The sequence below is a fragment of the Mastigoproctus giganteus genome, chromosome 10 (genome assembly GCF_048544385.1).
Source record: "Mastigoproctus giganteus isolate SK-2022 chromosome 10, ASM4854438v1, whole genome shotgun sequence".
Taxonomy (NCBI): Eukaryota; Metazoa; Arthropoda; class Arachnida; order Uropygi; family Thelyphonidae; genus Mastigoproctus; species Mastigoproctus giganteus.
The window spans coordinates 123,719,096-123,743,262 of record NC_143584.1 but is presented as its reverse complement, the minus strand read 5'-3'; the positions used below and the strand labels follow the sequence as shown (position 1 = coordinate 123,743,262).

At 36.7% G+C, this 24,167-nt stretch overlaps 1 protein-coding gene across 1 annotated transcript in view; it reads right to left on the bottom strand.

Annotated features, from left to right (window-relative positions):
* The window catches only part of LOC150079265 (uncharacterized), a 359,584-nt gene that overhangs the window by 5,677 nt on the left and 329,740 nt on the right, over positions 1-24,167 (bottom strand). The window contains exons 19-20 of the mRNA XM_090383011.1: positions 17,634-17,723; positions 10,144-10,209 (exon numbers count right to left, since the gene is read on the bottom strand). Coding sequence (XP_090239137.1) covers positions 10,144-10,209; positions 17,634-17,723 — 156 coding nt within the window. The remainder of the gene's footprint in view (positions 1-10,143; positions 10,210-17,633; positions 17,724-24,167) is intronic.

The following is a 24,167-nucleotide window of genomic DNA, read 5'->3' as shown; positions in this document are numbered from 1 at the left end:
TTTCACTATTAATAACAAAAATTTATTATCATCCCTAACTTTTAAACTTCTCATGAAGTCGGAGAAATATACACACCGGTGTGATAAGTATAATCAAACTAAAACCATACATAAATTTAAAATTCAAGAGATGAAAAAACATAAAATACTCTAGAAACTACCACTGCCTAGTAGCTTAAAGGGGGGGGGGGATTTATTTTTTTGTTCTGCAATATCTTTCTTTCACTGTCATGGTTGCCTGTTTAATTGCAAAGTATAAGACGAGAAATTTGGGAAATTTTCAAAACCAAAAAGTAGGGATCATATAGGATTTCTACACACAGAAAAAATTAATAACTTAAAATTATTTTTTAATCTTACCACAAAAAAATTCACCTTGTTCTCAGTTCTTTATGGAGTGAGTAAAATGCATAGATTATTGCATATCTAGTTGGTACTAATTATTGCAGAGTTTATCAGTCACTTAACATCAAAGCAAGTGACACACTGTATCATTGATTTTACACAATACATTAATATAAATATTGCATTCATTTACTGTCAAAAAAGGCTTTGGATAAAACAGTTTCGTACACTTTACTCATTTTGTTATGCCAAAATATACAAAATGGGGCACCAGTGGCTATGTCCTCAAAGTATATTTTCTGAATTCACTATGTCCAAAACTAGGGGCCGACTTCATATATTCGAAATTGACTTGTCAACTTGAGTATCTATGGTAAACTACCAATAGTACCAGTCACTCTTACAAAGTGATTAGCTATATCACAGAGCATTATCATCTTAACTACAAAATAACAACATTTGAATGGATTGAGCAAGCCGAGTGCTGATGGCATTCTTCCTTTTGCTCAGACTATACACATTAGGGGACATAAATTGAAGTTGAGAAAGAATAATGGTTGCAGGACAGATGTGCAGAAGTTTGCCTTCAACCAGCAGGTGGTTGATTGTTGTGAAAACTTCCATCTGTTGTGGGTAGTTTTAATAAATTCAAGGAAGAACTAAGCAAATCATTGAAGGGGATGGAGACTGGTGATGTGGGAAATTTTCCCCCCCTTAGCTGATGCTTTGTTGTTTTCTTGCATTATTTGCCACTATTAATAGTAATATTAATAACTATAATTTTCTTTGCTGAAAGATTTTTATTACAGAAGTGAACACTGAATAACAAAGGATGTCAGCAACTTCATAACACTGAGCACAAAAAACTAACAATTTCAGAAGGAAATAACAGTTGGATGCCATGTGGGGAAAATGTTTGTGTGCTATTTCTCAGAAATTAAACATTTTTACATCAACAACATGCAGTTCTGAAGACACTTAAGTCCACAAGTATAAGAATACTGAGACCAAGAAATAATCAGTAAGCATAAAATACTGAGTGACAGGAGGTTAAGTCATGGTTGTCCCTCTGAATGCAAGAAATTATGGGTTTATAAAATATGCAAATGTTTGGGCCTATAAGGTAATGAGCTGTTAGCTTGGAATTCATTTTAAATGAATATATTTGAACAATGAACACAGGAAGGGCTAATAGAGTTTCAGAGGGTAATGATTCCCAAGTTGGCAGCATGTCTTAATCATGTTGCTGACAGTGCCACTAAGTTCAAAGAATGGCTGTTAGGTGTAAGATATAAATTTACAGGAATTGGTGGACCTTGAGATGGATGGTTTCCTCATCTCAGTATCAGAGCCTGGAGACTAAGAGTTTGGAGCTGCAAGCAGCCATAGGCAAACTTATGTTTCCGCGATGGATAGAGAGCTGCATGACACGAACTTTTATTACAAGTGCTGTATTCTACAAGCCTTTCATAACAAAGCAAATGCTCACCAATTGAAAACAGTCCCATGGATTGATGTGCCACAGTACATTATCTTTCAATCTGATGGATGCATTTGAGCATGGAGAATGCTAATTACTATTTTTTTTTTTTTTTAATGTAAAACCTCAAATGCAGAGGTATTAGAACCTATAGTAATGTACATGGGTTGAAGGTTGAGACTATGAATAAAGATACTTGTTGACATTAGAGTTAAAAGTAATTTTCAGGAAATACATATGAAGGGAGGGTGTTCCAGAAAATGGACGTCGAAGGAATAAACGAGGAAGAAGAAAAGTTGGTTTTGTGAGTTTGAGGTTGGACAGTAAAAGGATAATGACTGATTGTGGCACTTGTTTGGACTGGTTTAGAAGAGGGGGGGGATTATAGAAGTCAATTCAGAAGAATAGTATCCTGGAAGTACCCACACAAAAGGCATGCAGCAGAAACAATGTCTCTGAGACAGAGAGTGGAGAGACTTTGTAAGCGATGGGTCATTAACCTAGCTGCCCTCTTTTGAATGGAGTCAAGAAGCCTAAGAGAAGTAGAGGGGCAGTGCCGAAGGTGTGAGAATGGTATTACATGGCAGGGGATTTGAGATTTGTACAGAATGAATAGCTGTTTAGAAGGAAAGTAACACCGAGAGCAAGAGAGAAAACCCAGTTTTTTAGATGAAGAGGAAGCAATATTTGTGATATGCATCTACCAAGAGAGATAAGAAGCCAGGGGTAATCCCCAAATAGAGATATGTGATCTTGTCTAGAAATATGAGTGTTGTTGAAGATAGGTATAGGAGTGGAAGAATCCTTTTTGCAAGATATGACAGGACTGAGTTTTATAAGGTTGAAATTAACAAAGTTTCCCAGATATTGACTGGAATTTGGGGGCTATTCACTCACACACTAGCAAGGCTTTTGTGGATTTATTGGATGATTGTTTTCTACATCAGCATGTTCGGGAGGCAACTAGAGAGAGTAATACTCTTGATTTGATTATCAGTAGTGATTCTTCATGCATTAAGAATCTGCAGGTAAATGAACCACTAGGTGGCAGTGATCACAGTGTGCTGAAGTGGGATTTACTCAAAAAGGTAACTACCATTAGGGGTAAAGGGAAGGGTTATTGCTTTCGTAAAGGCGACTACGATGGACTGAGACAGTATTTAAATTCTATACAGTGGGACCAACTGATGATACCAACAGCAACTGATGTTACCAACAGCAAATTCAAAATGGGAAGCATTCAAAAACTTATCTTGGAAGCTACTAGGCTTTACATACCAACTAAGAAATATTGTTCAAGGTTTAGGCCTAAGTGGATATCAGATGAACTAATGAGACATATGGCAGAGAAGAAAAATGCATGGGATACATACAAATTAACATGTGACACAGAAGCCTATGATATATACAAGTTGATCTGTAACCAAGTTACAAAGGAGGTTAGGCAGGCGAAGGCAGATTACGAGAAATCTTTGGCAAGGGATGCAAAGAAAAACAGCAAAGAGTTCTTTACTTATGTAAACTCTAGAAGGAAGGGGATGAATCAGATTGGTCCACTTGATATCGATGGGTCAACTGTTGATGATCCTGCTCAGGTAGCTAACAAACTGAATGAATATTTTGCATCGACATTCACACATGAGGAGTTATTCAGTGAGGGGAATGCCAGAGGTGTATTCAACTCTGGCAGTAAGCTAGAGAATCTTGTAATAACTGAGAGTAAAGTGGAGGAGAAATTGTTGAAGATAAATACAAGAAAGGCACCTGGGGTGGATGGGATCTATCCAGTTATATTAAAGGAGGCAGCAAAGGAAGTAAGCAAACCCTTAGCCATAATTATGAGAGCTTCCTTGGACTCAGGGGAAGTACCCATGGACTGGAGATGTGCAAATGTAACCCCAATTCACAAAGGAGGATCAAAGGGCGACACAAATAATTATAGACCTGTTAGTTTAACTTCTGTTCCTGGAAAATTAATGGAGGCACTGGTTAAAGAAGCACTGCAAGATCATCTAGACAAGACTTCAGTCATAGCTCAGACACAGCATGGTTTTGTTAAGGGGAAGTCTTGCCTGACCAATTTGATTGGATACTATGATGCAGTCACAAAGGAACTGGATGCAGGGAATAACTTTGATATTATATATTTGGATCTTAGAAAGGCTTTTGATACTGTTGCACATGGAAAACTGCTGCACAAATTGGAGCAGTGTGGCATTGGAGGCAAATTGCTGCTGTGGATAAAGGGGTGGTTGAGGGGGAGAAGACAGAGTGGTAATCAATGGACACTGCTCATCGTGGACTAATGTTATTAGTGGAGTCCCTCAGGGTTCAGTATTGGGTCCATTATTGTTTTCTGTATTTATAAATGATATTGATGATGGTATATCAAGCTTAATGTCCAAGTTTGCCGATGATACGAAGGTTAGCAGGGTTGTCAAGGACACTACTGACACTATGCTACTGCAACAGGATCTGGAAAGGTTGAGCAGATGGGCTGAGAGGTGGCAAATGAAGTTTAACATTGACAAATGTAAAGTACTACACATGGGAAACAGCAACCCCAGAGCAACGTATCAACTCTGTGGCACTACACTGACAGTGGTAGAGAATGAAAGGGACTTGGGGGTGGTTGTGCAGGCAGATATGAAGTTTTCTGAGCAGTGTAGACGGGCTGCAAGAGTAGCTCATGGTGTATTGTCGATGATATATAGGAATTTTTCTAGCAGGGATAAGGAGGTGATTATTCCATTGTATAAGGCAATGGTCAGACCACACCTAGAGTACTGTATACAGGTCTGGAGGCCTTATTTCAAGAAGGATGTAGAGATGCTGGAACGAGTACAGAGAAGGGCAACAAGATTAGTGAATGGAACAAAGGGGTGCTCTTACGAAGAAAGGCTTAAGTTTTGCAAATTACAGTGTCTGGAGACTAGGCACCGGCGAGGTGATCTGATAGAGGTGTATAAAGCCTTGAATGGTTTGAGCATGCTCAATGCTGATGGGATTCTTCCTCTTGTTCAGAATAATCACCTGAGAGGGCATAAATTCAAATTGAGAAAAGACAGATGTAGGATAGACGTGAGGAAATTTGACTTTAGCCAGCGGGTGGTTGGTTGGTGGAATAAACTTCCATCCCTTGTCGTGGAAGTTGATAGCCTAAATAAGTTTAAGGCTCAGCTGGACAGGTATTTCGAACGAACAGAGGGGTGAAGTGGAAGTGGTTATTTTTTATTTATTTATTTATTTATTTATTATTTTTTTATTTATTTATTTATTTATTTTTGGCTGATGCTGCATAAGCTTGCTTTCTTGCATCAAATGCCTGTACTAATGCTAATGCTAAGTTATCTTTGCCCCACTGGAGAATTACCTGCAGATCAACATTTAAGGAATTGGTATTGGATATTCGAGAAGCTGAAGTGGTTTGTGTAGGGCAAGGTTTCTCAAACTGGAAGGTTATTAATATACAAGAGGAAAAGAGTTGGAGAAAGAACTGAACCTTGGGTAATACCAGCATTACTGGAGAAATTAGAATACAGGGACCCATCTTGCTATCACCTGCAGTGAGTGGTCAGAGAGAAAACGGGATACTCAATTACAAAAAACAGTTAGCAAACAATAGAGAAGCTTATTTAGAAGACTTTTAAGCCAACCAGCAAAAGCCTTTGAAATGTCAAGCATAATTGCTTGAATTTCACCGAACTTTTTCACTGAATTTGTTCATAAATGGGTAAGATAAGTTAGTATATTACCAGAGGATTGACAATGATGGAATCTATACAAAATAATTTATCAGATGGAAGGTTTCAAATAGTTTGGAAATTGGCAGTTAATTGATTGCTCCATTCCTCTAGAAAGAGTAGAAGTACAATGGGATGATAATTGAATGGGAGGGATTTGTAACCCTTTTCAGGAACTGACTGTATATAAGCAAAATCTCAAGCAGAAGGAAACACCGTTTGAACCTGATACCTTCTTGGTATCATGGCTGTTCAAAACTCATCTGAAATTCCTTTGATGAGAGATAAGAGGCATCGAATGGAGTGCACTGGGAATGGTAGGAGGTGTCATACCAAGATCATCAATATAAGAGTTAGAAGAAAAGTGGGATACTAGCAGGTCAGCTTTATGCTTAGCAGAGGTGGCAATAGAGTCATTGGATTTTATCAGAGCTTAGAGAAGAGATGGGAAAAAGTTGCGGACAATAGCTTGGCCAGAGGTCAGAATGGTCTCTGGCCAAAAGAGAAAAGTTCCATTGGAGAAGAGGCCATCACCAAGTTGTGATCTGAGGTTCTTATAGAGGACCACTCACCTGAACTGTGTACTTGGGTTGTTTGTGAGAAAAAGATAAAGAGTGTTGTGGCTAGGATTGTCTGGTATTCTGGTTGGTAAATGAACGATCTGTGTGAGGTCATTAGTAATTACAAAAGCCTCATCATTCGACTAGCTAGGTCCGTGTGAATATAAATCTGAACAGGAAAATTACCTTGCTGTTAGGAAAGTTGGATTAGATAAAGGCAATTTTCAAAAAAAAAAAAAAAAAGTTTTTTTTTTTTTTGAAAATGTTCCAAATGATTAGGGAGTTGGGAGAACAATAGATGCAGCAGATGGAAGGGGCATTTGACAGAATAGGGTAGAGAGATATTAAGCCAGAGAAGATCGAAAAGAGGAGATTCCAAATTATTAAGTCTCTGACAGGGAATATCAGAGTTGAGATTCGCAGTGGCTGAATCAACTGATAATTGGGATCCTGTCAGAAAAGTACATTGGGTTTGGTAGACTAAGTGGAAATGAACATCACTGAAACTGGAACTAAGACCAAGTATATTTGTGAAAAGAATGAGGAAGTGTTTGGAAATTTTTATAGCTCTTTTCACAGATAAGTTTGTTCTAATAAAATTTTTATCAGATGTTATCGTAGATAAGTTTGTGTTCTATTAGTTTGACAATTCATGATGTATTCAGTAGTATGAAAAGGGGAAGAATGGCTTGTAGGAAGTAATGAATTTTATGATATGGCACATACATGGCAAGAATACACCTAACTCCTTGAGATAACATGTCCTCAAAATGCCCTCTCGCATACTTACTACTTTGGACTCAGGGGAGATTCCTTTGAATTGGAAGAGTGCCAATATATAGCAGTGGTTCTAAGAGTGAAGTCGATAACTACAGACCAGTTAGTCTGACTTCAGTGGTAGGAAAAACCTTACAGGTAATGATTAAGAGTGCAATTCAGGGACATTTAAATTGATATGGCATTCTGAAGGACACACAACATGGCTTTAAGGGAAAATCATTTTTAACTAACTTAGTAGGCTATTTAGGGAACAATTTTGACATAGTTTATTTGTATTTTAGTGAATCATTTGACTCGGTCTCTCGTGTGAGGTTACTATATAAGCTTGAACAGGTTGAGATTATTGGTAAGATTCTACCAGTTGGATGGCTGCAGGGCAGAAGGCAGGGGTTGTGATTAATGGATATTCTTCAGATTGGTATAATGTCAGGAGTGGGGTCCCTTAAGTCTTTAATGATCAGTGCCAAACAGTGCTCCTTCAGGTCAGAGAAGTGGAATCTATGTTTTAATGCTGCTAAATGCAAGGTCTTACACTTGGGGAATAGCAACCCTCAAATAAATTACACACTTGGTGGAATTAAATTAAAAACAGTGGAGTAGGAGGAAAATAATCTAGGAATTACAATATGGGCAGATATGAAATTTTCTGAACAGTGTTGTAAATAGGCAGCCAGGAAAGCCCATTGTGTACTATCGATGAACGTTATCCTGTAGAGATAGGGAGGGTATATTCCCACTGTATAAGGCAATTGTAAGACCACATTTTGAATTCTGTGTTTAAGTATGGAGACCTCATCTGAAAAAACACACTGAGCTTCTTGAAAGGGTCAAAAGACAGGCTTCTTAAAGGGTCAAAAGACGGGCAACTCGAATGGTGAGATTGGCAGAAGGGACCGTACGAGGAAAGACTGATTATATGGGCTACAGAGCTTGGCAACCAGGCATCTCACAGATGACCTGATTGAGGCTTATAAGGCTCTGAGAGGGATTAGTAAAACGAATGAACTGGAATTCTAAACAATTCATTCCAGAACTAGGAAATGTTTAGTTTCAAATTACAGGGATTGAGGTTTAGATTAGATTGAAGGAAGTTTTCTATTAGCCAGTGAGTTGTTGATTACTGAAACAAATTGCTCTCGCAGGCAGGACAGGTGATAGGGGTGTGCAAGTGAGGCGCCTGCCACACTGCCACCTAAAATAGGTGCTAGATGCACTACTGCATATATGTGTTAAGATACAATATGAATCGAGTGCCGTTACAAGGTTTTGCCTCAGGAACCAAAAATGCTAGCACCAGCACTGCTCAAAGGTAATGGTGGCTGACAGTTTGAAAAAATTCAGAGGTCAACTGGACAGTTGCTTGTGTGAGGAGGGAAGCATATAATTTGTATTTCCTTGCATTATATGGTGAATACTATTTATTATTCAGATTTCCTAGAGTTACTATCTGGCAGAGCAGAGACAGCAAGATTATATGTTAGCTGATATGGATGCCTCATATAGTTGCCTGGTACAACAGATAGGTGCCATTTCTCTGTGTGGTGTTTTTTTTTTTCTTTTTTTTTTTTGTTAGTTGTTGGCACATTGGCTTCTGTGGCCATATTGCACCTCCCAAGGTTTTTGCATTTTCTACTCTGATCCAAGCCCGAGGTGGGATTCGAACCCGTGACCTTTGGGTTGCCAGGCAGGCACTTTACCCACCCGGTCGGCCTGTGTGGTGTGGATGTCACACTTCAACCCCTGCTTACATTGATTCACACCTGGGTAGTTACCTCCAGTGTACTAGGTGCCATATTTCAAGACTTGCACATGGGGGTTATACCCAGGGTTACTAACAGTCTCATCATCATGAAGGTGCAAGCCGAGTATCTGGTTATCACCGAACAATTGGACTTCACTGAAATTCAGTCTACTCAACTCAAGTGTCACTGAATATCAGCCCCATCAGCATTTTAGACTCAGGTTGTAAGCCCATTTTGTCATATCTGAGAAAGCCTCACTTGAGTTTGTTGTCCCAATTGTGAAAATAGAAGATTATGCTATGGTCAGTGGATTCCTTTCATGGTATAGAGTAGGTCCACTGATTTTGCAGTGCCTGAAACCATGAATCCTGCATGCTACTGATATTCTATAAAATTTTTTGTGCCTGCATATTGGAAATTTATGGAAGCAGCTTTTAACACCTTCCAACATAACACTCCACATCACAAACAAGCATTGTGAATATGTGGTTTGAAACAATAACATTGGGGAAACTACAGTGCTCAGCACAGAGTTCTGACCTCAACCCAATTGAATATATTTGAGATGAACTGGAATCTAGAATTAGGGAAAGGCGAAAGGCCAAGATGGTCCTCTTCTTTAGTGTAACTCATGGGGGTTTTAGGGAGCACAGTACCACCATCTTTCTACTAGAAATTAGTAGTCTTTCACAATGCATACAAATGAGTCATTATGGCCAAAGATAGGCCAACATATTAATTTCCATGTTATAGAACATGGTAGGATTAGGGAATTGTGCTGTTCTTAGCAGCAACTGTACTCAATAAGATAGCATACCTGAGAAAATTTTTATCAAAATACTAATGTGGTTCAAGTTCAGTATGAATTGAATTGGAGGTAAAGGAACTGTTAGCAGAAAGAATATAACAAGAATAGCAGACAATATTGCACATGTTGAAAACATTCATTTTATAAGATTCTTAACCCTATATGCTATACTGTAATTACTATCTGTGTTATGCTATACTGTAATCACTATCTGTGTTATGCTGCCTTGTAATGTTATACAATCCTTCTTCAGCTATAAGAATTATTGGGTCAATTTTCTATAGGATATGGTAAACTCTGAACATTATATGAATATCCTTGAAGGACAGTTATCCCATTATTCTAAAGCAGCATTTTTTTCCCTATATAATGAAACTTATCCATATCCCATTGAAGAAAAAAAAATGTTTAAAAAATACATGTAATTTTGAATCTTCTAAGTATTTTCATGATTGTGTGCATAATGGACTATTTTTGATGAGGCACATGTTGCAAATATTTTCACTTGATTTCACCTTTCTCAAGGCTGCTGTGTTTTGTGATACAAAATTCAAATTTTTGTCATATATTTAATTTAAACTGGAGGATTTTTTTTTTTTTAAATATATAACTCATCCAAAGCATTAATTTCAAGAATGTAATTATATAAGAAGCAGTTGTTAACTTCTAATTACACTAAATTTACCATTTTTGGCTCTGATTCTCCAAAATTACACTTATTTGGCAAGACACCTCCGTTTTTCACTTTATCCTAGGAAAAAAAAAAATATATATATATATTAAAAAAATGAAAATTACCTTACCAGGACCAGAAGAAGGAAGAAGACTATTAAGTATTAACTATTACTATTAAGTACAACATAATACAGTAAAAAGACAAAAGACAGCAAGTTTCCCTAAAATGTATGGGTTGAATGTTAAAAGGATAGAAAATTTTTTCATATTGGACTTCAATTTCTGTAGATTGTGATTTCAAGGAGAATGTGTGTGTGTGTGCGTGTGTGTGTATAAAAGAAGATTGCCCTAAAGAACAGAAATAAATGAGGAAAAATTAATTTACACTGAGTGAGTGAGTCCCATCATGTGCGGTGAGAAATCTGAGAGAAAACCGACTACTCAGCTGCAAAAAACAGAAGGAAGCCTATATTACAGATGGAAGCTCGTTCAGAAACGTTATATGCTGAATACCATCAAAAGCTCTTGATGTCAAGAGCACGTGTCTCGGGGTTTTTCTCTGAAAGTTTCTTTGGAGAGATGACTAACATAAATCAAAATACCAGTAGACCACTGACAAAATCTCTGTTAGCAATCATTAATGAGACAGGAAGGTTTCAAGATAGTGTAAGAGTTGATGGTTGACAGATTTTTCTATTACTTTGGAAAGAGATAGTACAAGAGCTGAGAAAATTAGGTTGACAGGTTGAGAAATGTCAGTTGAAGTTTAACAATGACAAATGCAAGGTCCTGCATGTGGTGTTTAAGGCCTGGATTGAGTAAGGTAAGTGTTGATGGCATCTTTCTCTTGCTGGGGCTACTCACATAGGGGGGATGCATAAATTCAAGTTGTGGAAGGATGGTTGCAGGATAGATGTGCAGAAGTTTGCCTTCAGCCAGCAGGTGGTTGATTGTTGGAACAAACTTCTATCTGTTGTTTTGGAAGTGGGTGGTTTGCATAAATTCAAAAAAGAACTAGACAAATTCTTGGAGGGTATGGATGGGTGAAGTGTGTAGGGTTTTTTTTTTGGTTGATGTTTTATAAGCTTGCTTTCTTGCATCATTTGCCACTACTAATAATAATACTAAGAGTTGATGTAAGTGCAATGGGACAATAATTTAGGTTAAATGCAAAACAAGAGTTAACTCTGCAGTACAGGTTTTAAGAATAGGTGTAGAAATGACATCAGGACCTAAAGACTTCTTTAAATCAAGATTGTTCAGGATAACAAGGAACAGCAACGTGATCACTGAGTTTAATAATCTAGAACGGTTATCTCAAAAGTAATGGACAAAAGCAGTTAATTTAAAATGAATTTATTTTATAACATAATTTACATTAAAATCTTTCAATATAGTTTCCTTCATGCCTTATGAATCTCTCCCAACATTCAGTAATTTTTGAATGCTTAACTGTCTGCTGTGTTGGGTCACAACTGCACTTAATGCTTCTAAAGATAGAAATCTTTGTCCATGCAATGGTTTGTTCATTGTTTGTTTGAGAATTTTTTAGGTGCATGGGCATCTATGGCCATAGTGCGCCATCCATGCAATGGTTCCTTGAGCTTGGGGGAATAGAATTTTAATTGCAAGGACTGATATCAGACTATAAGGGGGTGTGAGATAATTGGTAAAAACAATCTGTACAGACTGTGTCAGATGAGGGGTTGCATTTTCATGAAGTATGAGCATAACATCTTCCATCTGTGGCTACTTCTGGTGAATTTTCAGGTGTAATTTATGAAAAGAAATGCTGTATGGCAGTCTCCAGTTACTGATCTTCCAATTGGCATATGTCCTCCAAGTGGCAATAATGCCTTCCAAGTGGCATTATTGCCTTCCAAGTGGCAATAATGCCCTCATAATCATAGGCCATGATGACCATTTGGTTTACCTTTGATTGCTGCCAACAAAATTTAGATGGGCATGGTGAAGATGAATGCTTCTGCTGAGCTGATTGTGATTTCAGTTTAGGTTCAGAGTCACGTCTCATCAGTGTTAATAGTGCATTTTAAAAAAAACTCTTCAAATTCTTGTTAGTATTGTGCAATAACTGCTTTGCAATTTCTTTATGCTTTGCTCATCATTCATCTGATAGCATATATGGGAACCATCAGGCAGCGACCTTTCATTTTTGTAACACTTCAGTTAAAATTCAGTGAACAGATGAATTTGGTATGCCAGATTCGTCGGCTATTTCTTCACAGGTCATATGTCTGTCTTCCTCCAAAATGGTGGTAATAATAACTACCAATGTGTTGTCCATAGATGGTCTACCTGAGCATTGCTTGTCTTCAGCTGATGCTACCTGATGAAACTTTTGAGACCAGTGTGAAATAGTGTTACAACCTATGGTTGACTCAGACACACTTGCAACAATTCATAAAATTGTATCAGTGTTCAACCAATGTTTCAATTTTGATAAATGATCTAAGGCAATTTTTTGGGCTAAAGCCTCAAACTACATGGAAGTTTCCTTAGTGGGCAGGTTAGTGCCGCCATTATATCATGTTTGTACGTAGTGAACTACCAAAGTAGATAAATTGGCATCATTTTAGTTATATTTCATATTGTGAAAATCTTCACAACAAGTTGCCATGATATAGCACTACCTCGAATAAGTAACGCGGCTTCGCCAATGGAGATGACCAATGTTACTTATTCTTGGCAGATACCACCACCCAGATGGCACCATTTCAAGACTCATTGGTCTCTCTCTCTCTCTCGCTTCAGTGGGCAGGTAGGTTGGAACACCGTGGTACCTACCACGGTGTTCCAATAGTGACAACCCAACAATATGAGAGATGAGAATTGCCTTAGTTTATAGGCATTTCCCATATTGTGGAGAGTTATACTTCATAACTGGGTTGTCACTATTGCAACACAAAGGTACCTACCTTGAAATGGTGCCACCTGAGTGGTATCTGCTGAGAATATGTAACATTAGTCTTCTCCATTGGTGAAGCGTTACTTATTCAAGGCAGTGCATATCATGGCAACTCATTGTGAAGGTTTTTACAATACAGTAATACCCCGAAGTTACGCGATAGGTGGGTCCGACGAAAATCGCGTAAGTCGAATTCGCGTAAGTCGGGGTACAACTTTGCATATAAATACATATAAATTTTGCTTAATTGGGACCAAGGACTAACAAAAACACTAGTTTAGAAGAAAAATATTAATAAAATTGCAGTTCTTTATACATATTAATACAAAATATGTATTAAAAAAACAAATGACTTACGTAAAAAAGTTATTTCGATGTCTTCATAAAATCTAACAAATTCGTCTGACGACACAGCGCCTTCTTTTTTTCACGCAGAATTTCTTCGTAGCAAGCTAATAATTTTTTTATTCCTTGCTTTGTAGCTATAACGCGTTCTTCGTTGGAGTCTGTTTTCTAAAATTTTTAAGCCCTTTACAATTGAGCCCTTTTCAATTTTAAACCTGTCAAGTTTGCAATTGTCGTGTGCTTTTCGCCGTTGCTTCATTTAGGCCTGTAGCACGTGCAATATCACATGGTCTTTCATTTCGCTCAAAGCGTTTCACAATTTCATATTTTTTCTCTATCGACAGAGGCGGACTGGCCATAAGCCTTACCCGGGAAACCCCGGTGGGCCGGAGGCCGGTGTGATTTTGGCCATAAACCATAGTATGAGGCCACTACAAATTTTCCCGGGTAAGAATTTTTGATCCAGTCCGCCTCTGTTTATCGATAATTGCTTTTCTTTTTCTCTCTGAATCTGCAGTGTCTTCACCAGGACGCTTCCTTTTCACACCTTTTAATTAAGTATTTTACTCATTTTTAGGGAATAAAGCACAATTACAAAACAAGGAGGCACGCTTGATACGCATAAACAAAGCTGCTCGCATGTAGCAACTGAATAAACAACACCATAAAGGCAGAGATACACTGTTAACACCCCACGTTTCTAGGGGTTACTACCATAAAACAATAAAAATCCAGTTGCGCTTCTGCTAGTGAAATCTGTTATAAACTGGTAGTAAACTCGATCTAATTGCATTTGCGATTATACCGATAGCTGGAATTGTGTTGGTTTTTACGTTATTATGGTGAAATGTGTTTCCCCTTCACTGATATAAAAAACATAAAAGCAGCAAAGTTGAATTTTGTTCATCTTTCGCTCTCATTCTCCGCCGTCGCACCGTATATCGATAACATATGAAAAACGACCTTGAAGATAGTGGGCGGCAGCGTTGCCAAACGAAAAAATCAAGAACCGCGTAACTCCGAGTTCGCGTAAGTCGGGGTATTACTGTATGAGATATAATTAAAACAATGCCAATTTATCTACTATGGTAGTTCATTATGTACAAACATGATGCAGTGGCACTAACCTGTCCACTGATAAAAGATCTTTGATATGAAACTAATTCTGACCTGAAGCATTATCACAATTCATTTTTAGAAGCCTCTGCACAAACATTCAATGCAGGAATTCTGTTTCAAGCACACAAATATTGAGGTTAAACTTCAGATTATTATCTTGATAAATGTCTGTCGTGCAGGCATATGGAGTGAGGAGTGCATGTACAGTGTGCATTACTTTTGGGATAACCCTCATGAAAAACTAGCAGGTCCTTGTAAGAAAGTATGCCAGAGAGCTTTAAATTTAAAAAAAAAAAAAAAAAATCATGCATGCCGTGCACATACACAAACAAACGAATGACATTAATTTCAATTTTATTACTCCTTAACTGTTGTGTTTTGTTTTTATCTACTTTATTATGTTGTAATTTAAGTAGTTTTACTATAAAAATATAAAATAACAGGCTCAATTTTATTTTGGCATATTTTGTACAACGATGCTTCCACTTCGTAACACTAATTTTCTTGTAAAAGAACTTGAATATGTTGCTAATACTAGTAGCAATGCTCTGGAGCCATTTGTTGATATACAATGGCTTCCCTATGCTTCCACAGTGATGTCACTGCTTCATGCAGCAAAACTGGTTATATTATGCAAACAGTGATGTATCTATGTATAAAGTATGCCAATTGGCATCTACATAAAATAAAGTCAATAGTTTTGAATTATTTCTTGTCTATTTTCAGTGTTAATATATTTATCTATCATTTTAATTGTTATATATTTATTAAAACACAATTATTTTATTGTATACAGTTCACATTTTAATATGTGATTAAAGTATATTTTGTTCCTCAGTTGAATTGGCATTTTACAGAACCTGACCATGCAGTTTCAGAGATTTTTTTTTCAACAAGTTAATTCTTATTTTGTGATAACTGGTTTTATGAACTCAAGCCATTTATCAGCTACAGTGTCAATGGCAACTGTGTGTGTGTGTGTGTGTGTGTGTGTGTGTGTGTGTGTGTGTGTGTGTGTGTGTGTGTGTGTCTTGCATCTATGATGGCATATAAAATGCAGTTTCTTTCAGTAGTTCACACATTATTAGTGTGTGGTAAGGTCAGCTCTTAATTCTTCATTGGCTTCATCTATGTTACCTAGTGTGGTAAGGTCAGAAGAAAATAAACAAACAAACAAACTTTATTTAAAGATTATCAAATGAAAGTAACACTTTTTACCAGATTATGCTTGTGAGGTGCTACAGCTACCTCCATCTGCACTTGTAGGTGATTGATTTCTCATCAGTGGTAGTAACCTAGTGGATAATGACTAGGCTCATGGAAAATATATTAAATTTTTCTTAAATATTAATAAAATGTAATGGCTGCTATCCTTTAAATTTTATACCTAAAAATAACTAAACCTTACTTATCATACAGTTAAAGCCAAGCAAGATGTATACTTTTGTGTATATAAATTATACTTTTTTTTTTTCTAGGTAGATAACTTGTATAAACTAAAACAATGGTAGGAATATGCTAATTTTACAGTTTTCTTGATGGATTCACAACATAATGATGTATCTTAAAAGTAGGATACAGCCATGGTGGGCATATTTTGAAAATTCGTAAGTGGGACAACTTGAAACTAAATGTGTAGTATAGCATTTTTACTTTCAAAAAAGTAAAAGAAAAATATAAAATTACAATTAAAATACATTTTTTATCAGTTAATCAATCATGGTATTTATTTGTTATATGATTGTTGTTAATATGTATTTGTCCTATATAAACTATAATATTATTTATAACAGTTATTTTAAAAATAACGAGGAAAACTACTTTAACTTTATATATTTTTCTTTAGATTTTGCTAGTTTTAAAATTTCTTCTGCTTCTGAAGGTTTTAAAAAATTTTTAAGTTCTGAACGGGGCATGTTATAGTTTTCTTTCACCATAAGTTCTGCTTCTAAATTTTCTAATAAAATAGTTTCTCTCTTTTTGCCAAGCAGTTTTCACTACGCTGAAAACTCTTTCTAATGAAGCATTTGAATGTGGAATGCTCAATATGAAGCTTACAATTTGAGACAAATTATTTGCCTCCAGAAATTTTGAGAAAAATTGCACCCATTTTTTATCAACATGCATTTTCTTTTCTTCATTACTTCAAATTAATACGTTATACATGTAATTTAAAACAACAAAGAGAAAAAAGATTTTAATTCTCATTTTTCTCTTGTTATTAGAATTAATTTTTAACATCAATTAGATTCCAATAAGAATTAATTAAAAATAAGTAAAATCAATAAATTAAGTTTTTTCCCCTCTTATCAGGATGAATGATAGTATGGGGAAGTGGAACTTGAAGTTCTAAATTGGGACAATCCCAGCCATATCGGGACAGTTGGCCACCCTGGATACAGCTGGCTTAGTCTCCACTCTGTTAGACAGCAGCATGAAACTTAAATAAATGTCAAGAGATTTTCAAATTTACCTGAATATCAATTAAATGAAACTGAACAAAATGCTTACATTTTTTATTGCAATTTCCATCCCGTCCCCTCTTTAATTCAGTGATTTATTCCACATTATTTTTAAGGTTGATAATCCTGTCAAATAAAAATTTGGCATCAGATCTTGTTTTCAAGCTATTTGATGACATCATATATTTCAACACTGTTTGCAAAAGAAAACTACACAGGTGTTCCTTAAATGCTGAAACAAGTCGAAATCATTAGGGGCAGTGTCAAGACAATATAGCAGCTGGTTTACTTCCTTTGAGTTTATTTTCAAACATCAACTTAACTTTTATGCAGTTTGTAGACCAGACTGTGTTCATGGAAAACAAATTCCACATTTCTTGCATAATGTATATATGAGAACAGTTGGGGTTCTTCAGTACTTCTGAAATACTCAATCTATAAACAGAATTCTCCTTCATATTTAGGTAGATAATTTTTCTAGCATCTCTGAAACATGAAAGCAGAGAAAAATTGACTTTACTCATGCCTGCAGCATTGGTTTCAGTATAATTTTATCTAATATTTTTAACCAATGGTTAGTGATTTGATTAATTTATGTCTGACAAGAAAACAAAACACTTGATTTGTTAGCCATTTCAAAATACTCACTTCAAGCAGGGCCAGAATTTTTCCATTTTTCAATTCCAGAGGAACTTTTCTTGAACTACTTCTTCTCCAGTGGGATTGATTTTTAACAGACTACAGGTTCAAAAAGCAATAAATAAATAATGCTTGCAGTATACTTATACTTATTTTTTGTTTAAGAATTTCAAAACTAATTGCACATTATGTCAAATAAAAGTAACTTAAGTAATATCAGTGATTTACTTTAAAAATTAAAAATTACATCTCAACAAGATGATTCAAAGCAGCAGTGTACGAATATAACATTGAAACATTTTTGTCTTGGTAACCCCCCCCTTTCCCAATAGCAGCTTTCAAAAATTGCTGCCTTAACAGCATCACAAATATTCTTGCACCTCTTCTATTCAAGTGTTTAAAAAATGTGCTATGTTTAAAAAATAATTCTACCCTGTAAGCCTTGCACAATCTTTCCAGGCTGAATATGACTAATAAGGCTTAAGTCATAAACTCTATCCTATCATGCTGTGGTAAATTTTATACAATTTCACTTTGAGCTTTTTTTTCTATGAGTTTTTTTATTAAAAAAAAAAAATTCATAACTCATGTTTTTCAATAAAAAAGAGTTTGAAATATTTATAAAGGCAAGAATATACAACAGTGAGTTGTTTATAAGAAAAATAATGCCAAGAGAAAGAAGAAAACCCAATTTTTTGAGGAAGCTTATTCCAAGAGAGATTAGAAGTTAGGGTAATTCCTAGTAGAGATATGTGACTTCGTCTAGAAATCTGAGTGTCACTTAAGTCGAGCAAAAGAGTAAACTTTTTTTTTGCAAGAAATAAGACAGGGGAGAGAGTTTTAGAGGGATTACCCATGGACAGTACTAAGTACTATAGGCTCTAATACCTCTCTGCTTGAGGTGTTCATAAAAAAAAAAAAAAAAAAACAGTTCGTGCTTTTGTAGGAGGTCCTTGTCATTTGCATTTCACCAGAATCCACAAAAATTCACTGTATTAGCTGGGCTTGGTGAATCCATCAGAATGCTTCTGAAGTGCTGAGAGCTTACTTTTCTGTAACTTGGATTTATCCTTTTTGGAGCTGACCAGTATCCATTTCTTCCATGGAAAAAAGTTCCAAGACAATTTGTTAGGTACCTTCTTAACTTCTACGTCCATTTCTTCTTGTGCTACCTGCAGCAATTGACTTTTTTTTGTGGTTTTTTTTTACCACTGGATTTTGGTATAGGAGGTGTAGTAGAAGGTATGGATATAGAAATGGGCAGTTGCTTGGCCTTTCAGTACAGATTTTTGTGAGCTCAATAAATAGCATGCAATGGAGTAAATGGCTTTTGGTGGGAATATTACTTCAGTTTATATCCCGATGGAACATCTTGTGATCTCAGCATATGAACTTTTGTTGCTTTCTATGAGTTTCACCACTTTTATTGCCTCCTGGTATGATATGTCCAGCTCTGCCTTAAGTTTGTATTTGTTTTTATTCTTTTCACTGCCGACATGGTTGAGAGTATGCAGGGTGCTCTCCTTCACAGTTGATACATGTGGGTTTTATAGCTGAATATGATGTAACTCCATGGTCCTTTGTACACCACATTGAACATATGCAAGGGCGCCATGGCAGGCCATTTGCTACTGACCATATTTCTGGCACTTGAAATACCTTAATGGGTTAGGTATGTATGGCTACATTGAGCAGTGATGACACCCAGCAGTTACCAGTTGAATGTAAGAAGGGTACCAATAATTGGAATGTCCCAACTGTGATGGATTGGAGGAGTTGTTCTGAATGCTTGTTAAATTTAGTTTATATTAGGATATCTCCAAAATGTAACAGGTTAACTGACCTAGAGAAGCCTGCTAACCGTTCCAACCCCTGCTGAATAAAGATGGTGATATTTTTCCAATGGGTTTTTTGCTGGTGGAATGTATTATGAGGAATGCATGAAATAGGCCCTGACATGTTTTCCATTTTGGACCTTTTTGCAGAAGAAAGGTTTAGATTATCAGGATCCCCTGAAGTTTTTCTTTGTTTTAATAACTGGGCTCCCCACCCACTGTGGAGCCCAAAGGGTATAACCAACAAAAAATAAATAATAAATAAATAAAAATAAAATAAACCTTTTCAGCCAACTACTGAATTTTCCCAAGCTGTCAGCTTCACTTATCCACAGAAGTAACTGATCATTAATTAATTAACAAAACTTGGTGAAAAAACAAAAACTTCCTACAATTCTGTCTAAACCTTTTTCCCCACAATTTCAATATATAATTCCTAGTTTCAATCAGGTCCCCCCTAAGGTGCCTAATTACCATCTTAGTCGACATATTGAGTCTTTCCTCACATGGGTGACCCTTTGCATATCTCACCAGATAGTTACCCATCCCATTTACGATCCTTTCCACCAGCTCAATGCCTGTTTTCAGATGCAGGCTCCATATTTGGACACAGTATACATATTAAATTGTGCTTTGTAAAGAGTTTAATTAGTCTTAGTCACATTCATTAGCTTATTTTTAAATTTAGTTGGTGATTTTGTAAGTTATGACTTACTATTCGTACCATTATTGTATTGGTGTTTTGGTGCAAATATCATAGCATGTAACGAGTAGTGCAATGCAATAGTAGGGTTTTAATTGTGATAAATAAGTAGCTTGAAGGTTCTAATTACTTGTTTACATAGCTTTAGACACATAGCTTTAGCTAGGAATTTTATTTTTAGTACAGATATAACCAATTTCACTGCGATCGTAATGTATATCTTGAACTTGATAGTGTAATACATATCACTGCATTTAGGGATCTATTAGCTTAGTGTAGTATTGTCAATTAATCAATAGAATTTATTAATTTTCATTGTTAATTAATTAAATTGTATTTAAATAGAAATTATGCCCCAGACTAGAGTAACAAAGCAATGGGCACAAAGTAGCGGGAGTGCTGTGGCTTGGGGGGGGGGAACCGAAGGGGCAATTCTCCAACATATCATAGCCTAACAAAATGTGCAACTTGTGAAATGTTTGCAGACCTTTCTGGAACAGGACATTATCCAGCCAAGGGGGGGGTGTCAAGGAAACAGGAAATATGTTGTGAAAAGGATAGATGGAATAGGAACAGGGTATGTCTGCCAGGAGCAAAAGTAGATGATGCTGTAGAGCAGATATCACCTTTTAAGGCCACAAAAAGCAATACTGCTGTACACATTAGCACTAATGATATTAAAAGAGTGGGAGATCTGAGGACTTACTTAACAAATACAGGGAAAATGTTGAAAAAAAATTGTGAGTTAGGGTTAAATTTTTTTCTCAGCATGGTTTGTGCTTCTTAACAGGAGAGACTGCTTCTACAGGGATAAGATACACTTAAATAGAACAGGTATAAGGATATTTGCTGATGCTTTCAAGGCAGTGTTAAATGGGTCGCAAAACTGCTAGCTTGGGCGGGGATACACAGACTAATAGATTAACAATAGCTACAAGCAGAGGTGAAAGTGATTCTTTCACTGCTTCTACTAGAATGAGCAGTGCCGTGAAAGCAAGGTGCTGGGGATTTCAAGAACTGCTGGGTATCATCATGAAACAAGTAAATACATGGTCTGTGTTGGGGTAACTAAGAGTAAGAACATATGCATGCATACTTGCATGTATACTAATGGAGGTTATGCCTTTAGTTAAGAAGCATATTAAATCTAAGGCTGGGCATCCAGTTGACATGGGTGATGAGAGCAATGCTGAGCCAGTTTGGTGTGATATTTGCACTGGTAAAACAAAATTGAGAGTTGGAGTGTGTTATAGGCCTAATGACTGATGAGTATACCAGACAGCTATACAGAGAAATAGAGTGGGACAGCAAATCAGAATGTCTCATAATGGGGGATTTTAACCTGCCAGATGTTGACTGGAATTTGTGGGTTGGTCACTCACAGACTAGCAAGACTTTTGTAGATTTCTTGGTTGACTGTTTTCTAGCAGCATGTTAGAGAGGCAACAAGAATAAGCAATACTCTTGATCTGGTTATCAGCATTGATTCTTTATGCATTAAGAATCTGCAGGTAAGAGACCTACTGGGTGGCAGAGATCACAGTGTACTAATGTGGAATTTAATTAAAGACATAACTACTGTCAAGGGTAAAGAAAAAAGGCTTTTTCTTTCATAAGACTGCAGGGGTCTCAGACAGTTTTTAAATTGTGTACAGTGGGACCAACTGATGATGTTACCAGCAGCAAATTCTAAATGGGAAGTAATCAAAGAAACTACTAGGTTTTTCATACCAACAAAGAAATACTGTTCATGGTTTAGACTAAATGGATGTCAGCTGAACCATTCAGACAAGTGGCAGAGATGAAAAGTGCATGGGATCATATAAATTATCAGGTGATACAGAAGCATGTGGTAAATATAAATTAGTCTGTAATCAAGTCACAAAAGAGGTTGGTTAGGCAAGCTAAGGCAGAGTATGAGAAGTCTCTGGCAAAGAAAAACAGCAAAGGCTTCTATGCTTATATTAACAGAAGGAAGAGGTTGAATTACATTGGGCCACTTGATGTCTATGGGTTAACTGTTGTTGATTCTGCTCAGGTTGCAGACAATTGAATAGGTATTTTGCATCTACATTCACACATGAGGAATTCTTTAGGGAAGGGGATGCCAGAAGTTTATTAAACTCTAACGAGGAGCTAAATGACTGTGATAATTGAAAGGAATGTGGAGAAGAAATTGTTGAAAACGGACAAAAAAAAAAAGCACCCGAATAGATGGAATCTTTCCAATTATATTAAGCAAACCCTTAGCCATAATTATGAGACCATCCCTGAATTGAGGGGAGGTTCCTGTGGACTGGAGATGTGTGAATGTATTGACAATTCTTAAAGGGGGGATCAAATGGCGATATGAGTAATTACAGACCAATTAGCTTAATGTCGCTGACTGGGCTAGCCAGGTGAGTAAAGTGCCTGCCTGGTAACCCAAAGGTCGTGGGTTCGAATCCCGCCACTGGTTTGGTTCAAAGTAAACTACTAAAAACTTTGGGAGGTGCATTATGGCCACAGAAGCCGATGTGCCAACAACTTAAAAAAAAAAAAAAAAAAAAAAGAATAGCTTAATGTCTGTTCCAAGGAAAATAATGAAATCACTGGTTAAAGAAGTAATACAGGACCATTTGGACAGGCATGCAATTATACTGCAATCACAGCATGAAGGTGTTAAGGGGCAGTTTTGTCTAACCAATCTGATAGGTTACTATGATGCAGTGCCTAAAGACCTGGATACAAAATAAAATTTTGACATCATACTTGTATTTCAGGAAGGCTTTTGATAGTGTTGCACATAAAATACTGCCATACAAACTGGGGCAATGTGGCATTAAGGCAAGTTACTACTATGGATAAAGGGATGGTTAATTGGAAGAAGACAGAGTGGTTATCAATGGGCACTGCTCTTCATGGACTAATGTTATTAGTGGAGTTTCACAGGGTTTAGTGAAGGGCCCATTGTTGTTTTCAATATTTATCAATGATATCGAAGAAGGTATATTAGTCTTAATGTCCAAGTTTCCAGATGATACAAAGTTTGGCAGGGTGGCTAACGATAGTCATCAGAGTGAGCTACTGCAACAAGATCTAGCAAAATTGGGTCAATGGGTTGAGAAATGGCAGTAGCTCACCCTGAAGACTATCATTAGCCACCCTGCCAAACTTTGGCAGAGTGGCTAACAATATTGATAAATGATATTGATCATTTATATTGATAAATGCAAGGTACTGCATATGGGTAGCAATAACCCAAAGTAACTTATCAACTGTGTGGTACTATACTCAGTGCAGTAGAGAATGAAAAAGACCTGGAGGTAATTGTGCAGTCAGACATGAAATTCTCTGGGCAGTGCAGACAGCTCATGGTGTTTTGTCAATGATATACAAAAACTTTGCTAGCAGGGATAAAGTGTGATTATCCCTTTGTATAAGACCATGGTTATGCCACATCTTGAGTACTGTATACAGGTCTAGAGGCCTCACTTTAGGATGGATGAATATCTGCTGGAATGGGCAGAGAGAAGGGAAACCAGATTGGTGAAGGAAACAAAATGGTACTCTTAGCTAGAAAGGCTTCAGTTCTGCAAACTGCAGTGTCTTGACATTAGCACCTGTGGGGAGATTTGATTGAGGTGTTTAAAGTCTTGAATGGATTGAGTATGCTGAATGTTCAGCATCTATCTACTTTTTGAGACTACACAAATGAGGGGGCATAAATTCAAGTTGAGGAAGGATGGTTGCAGGGTAGATGTGCGGAAGTGTGTCTTCAGCCAGTGGGCGATTGATTGCTGGAACAGGCTTCCATCTGTTGTGGATGGGTTGAATAAATTCAAGGATGAATTAGACAAATGTTTGGAGTGTAGGCTTTTTTTTTTGCTGATGCTTGCTTTCTTGCATCATTTGCCCTTACTACTACTCCTCCTCCTCCTACCACTACATGGGATTATGACCCCTCTACAAGTAAATATTAAATAATTCATCATGAGGACAGCACAGGTCCTCCTTTCAGCTATT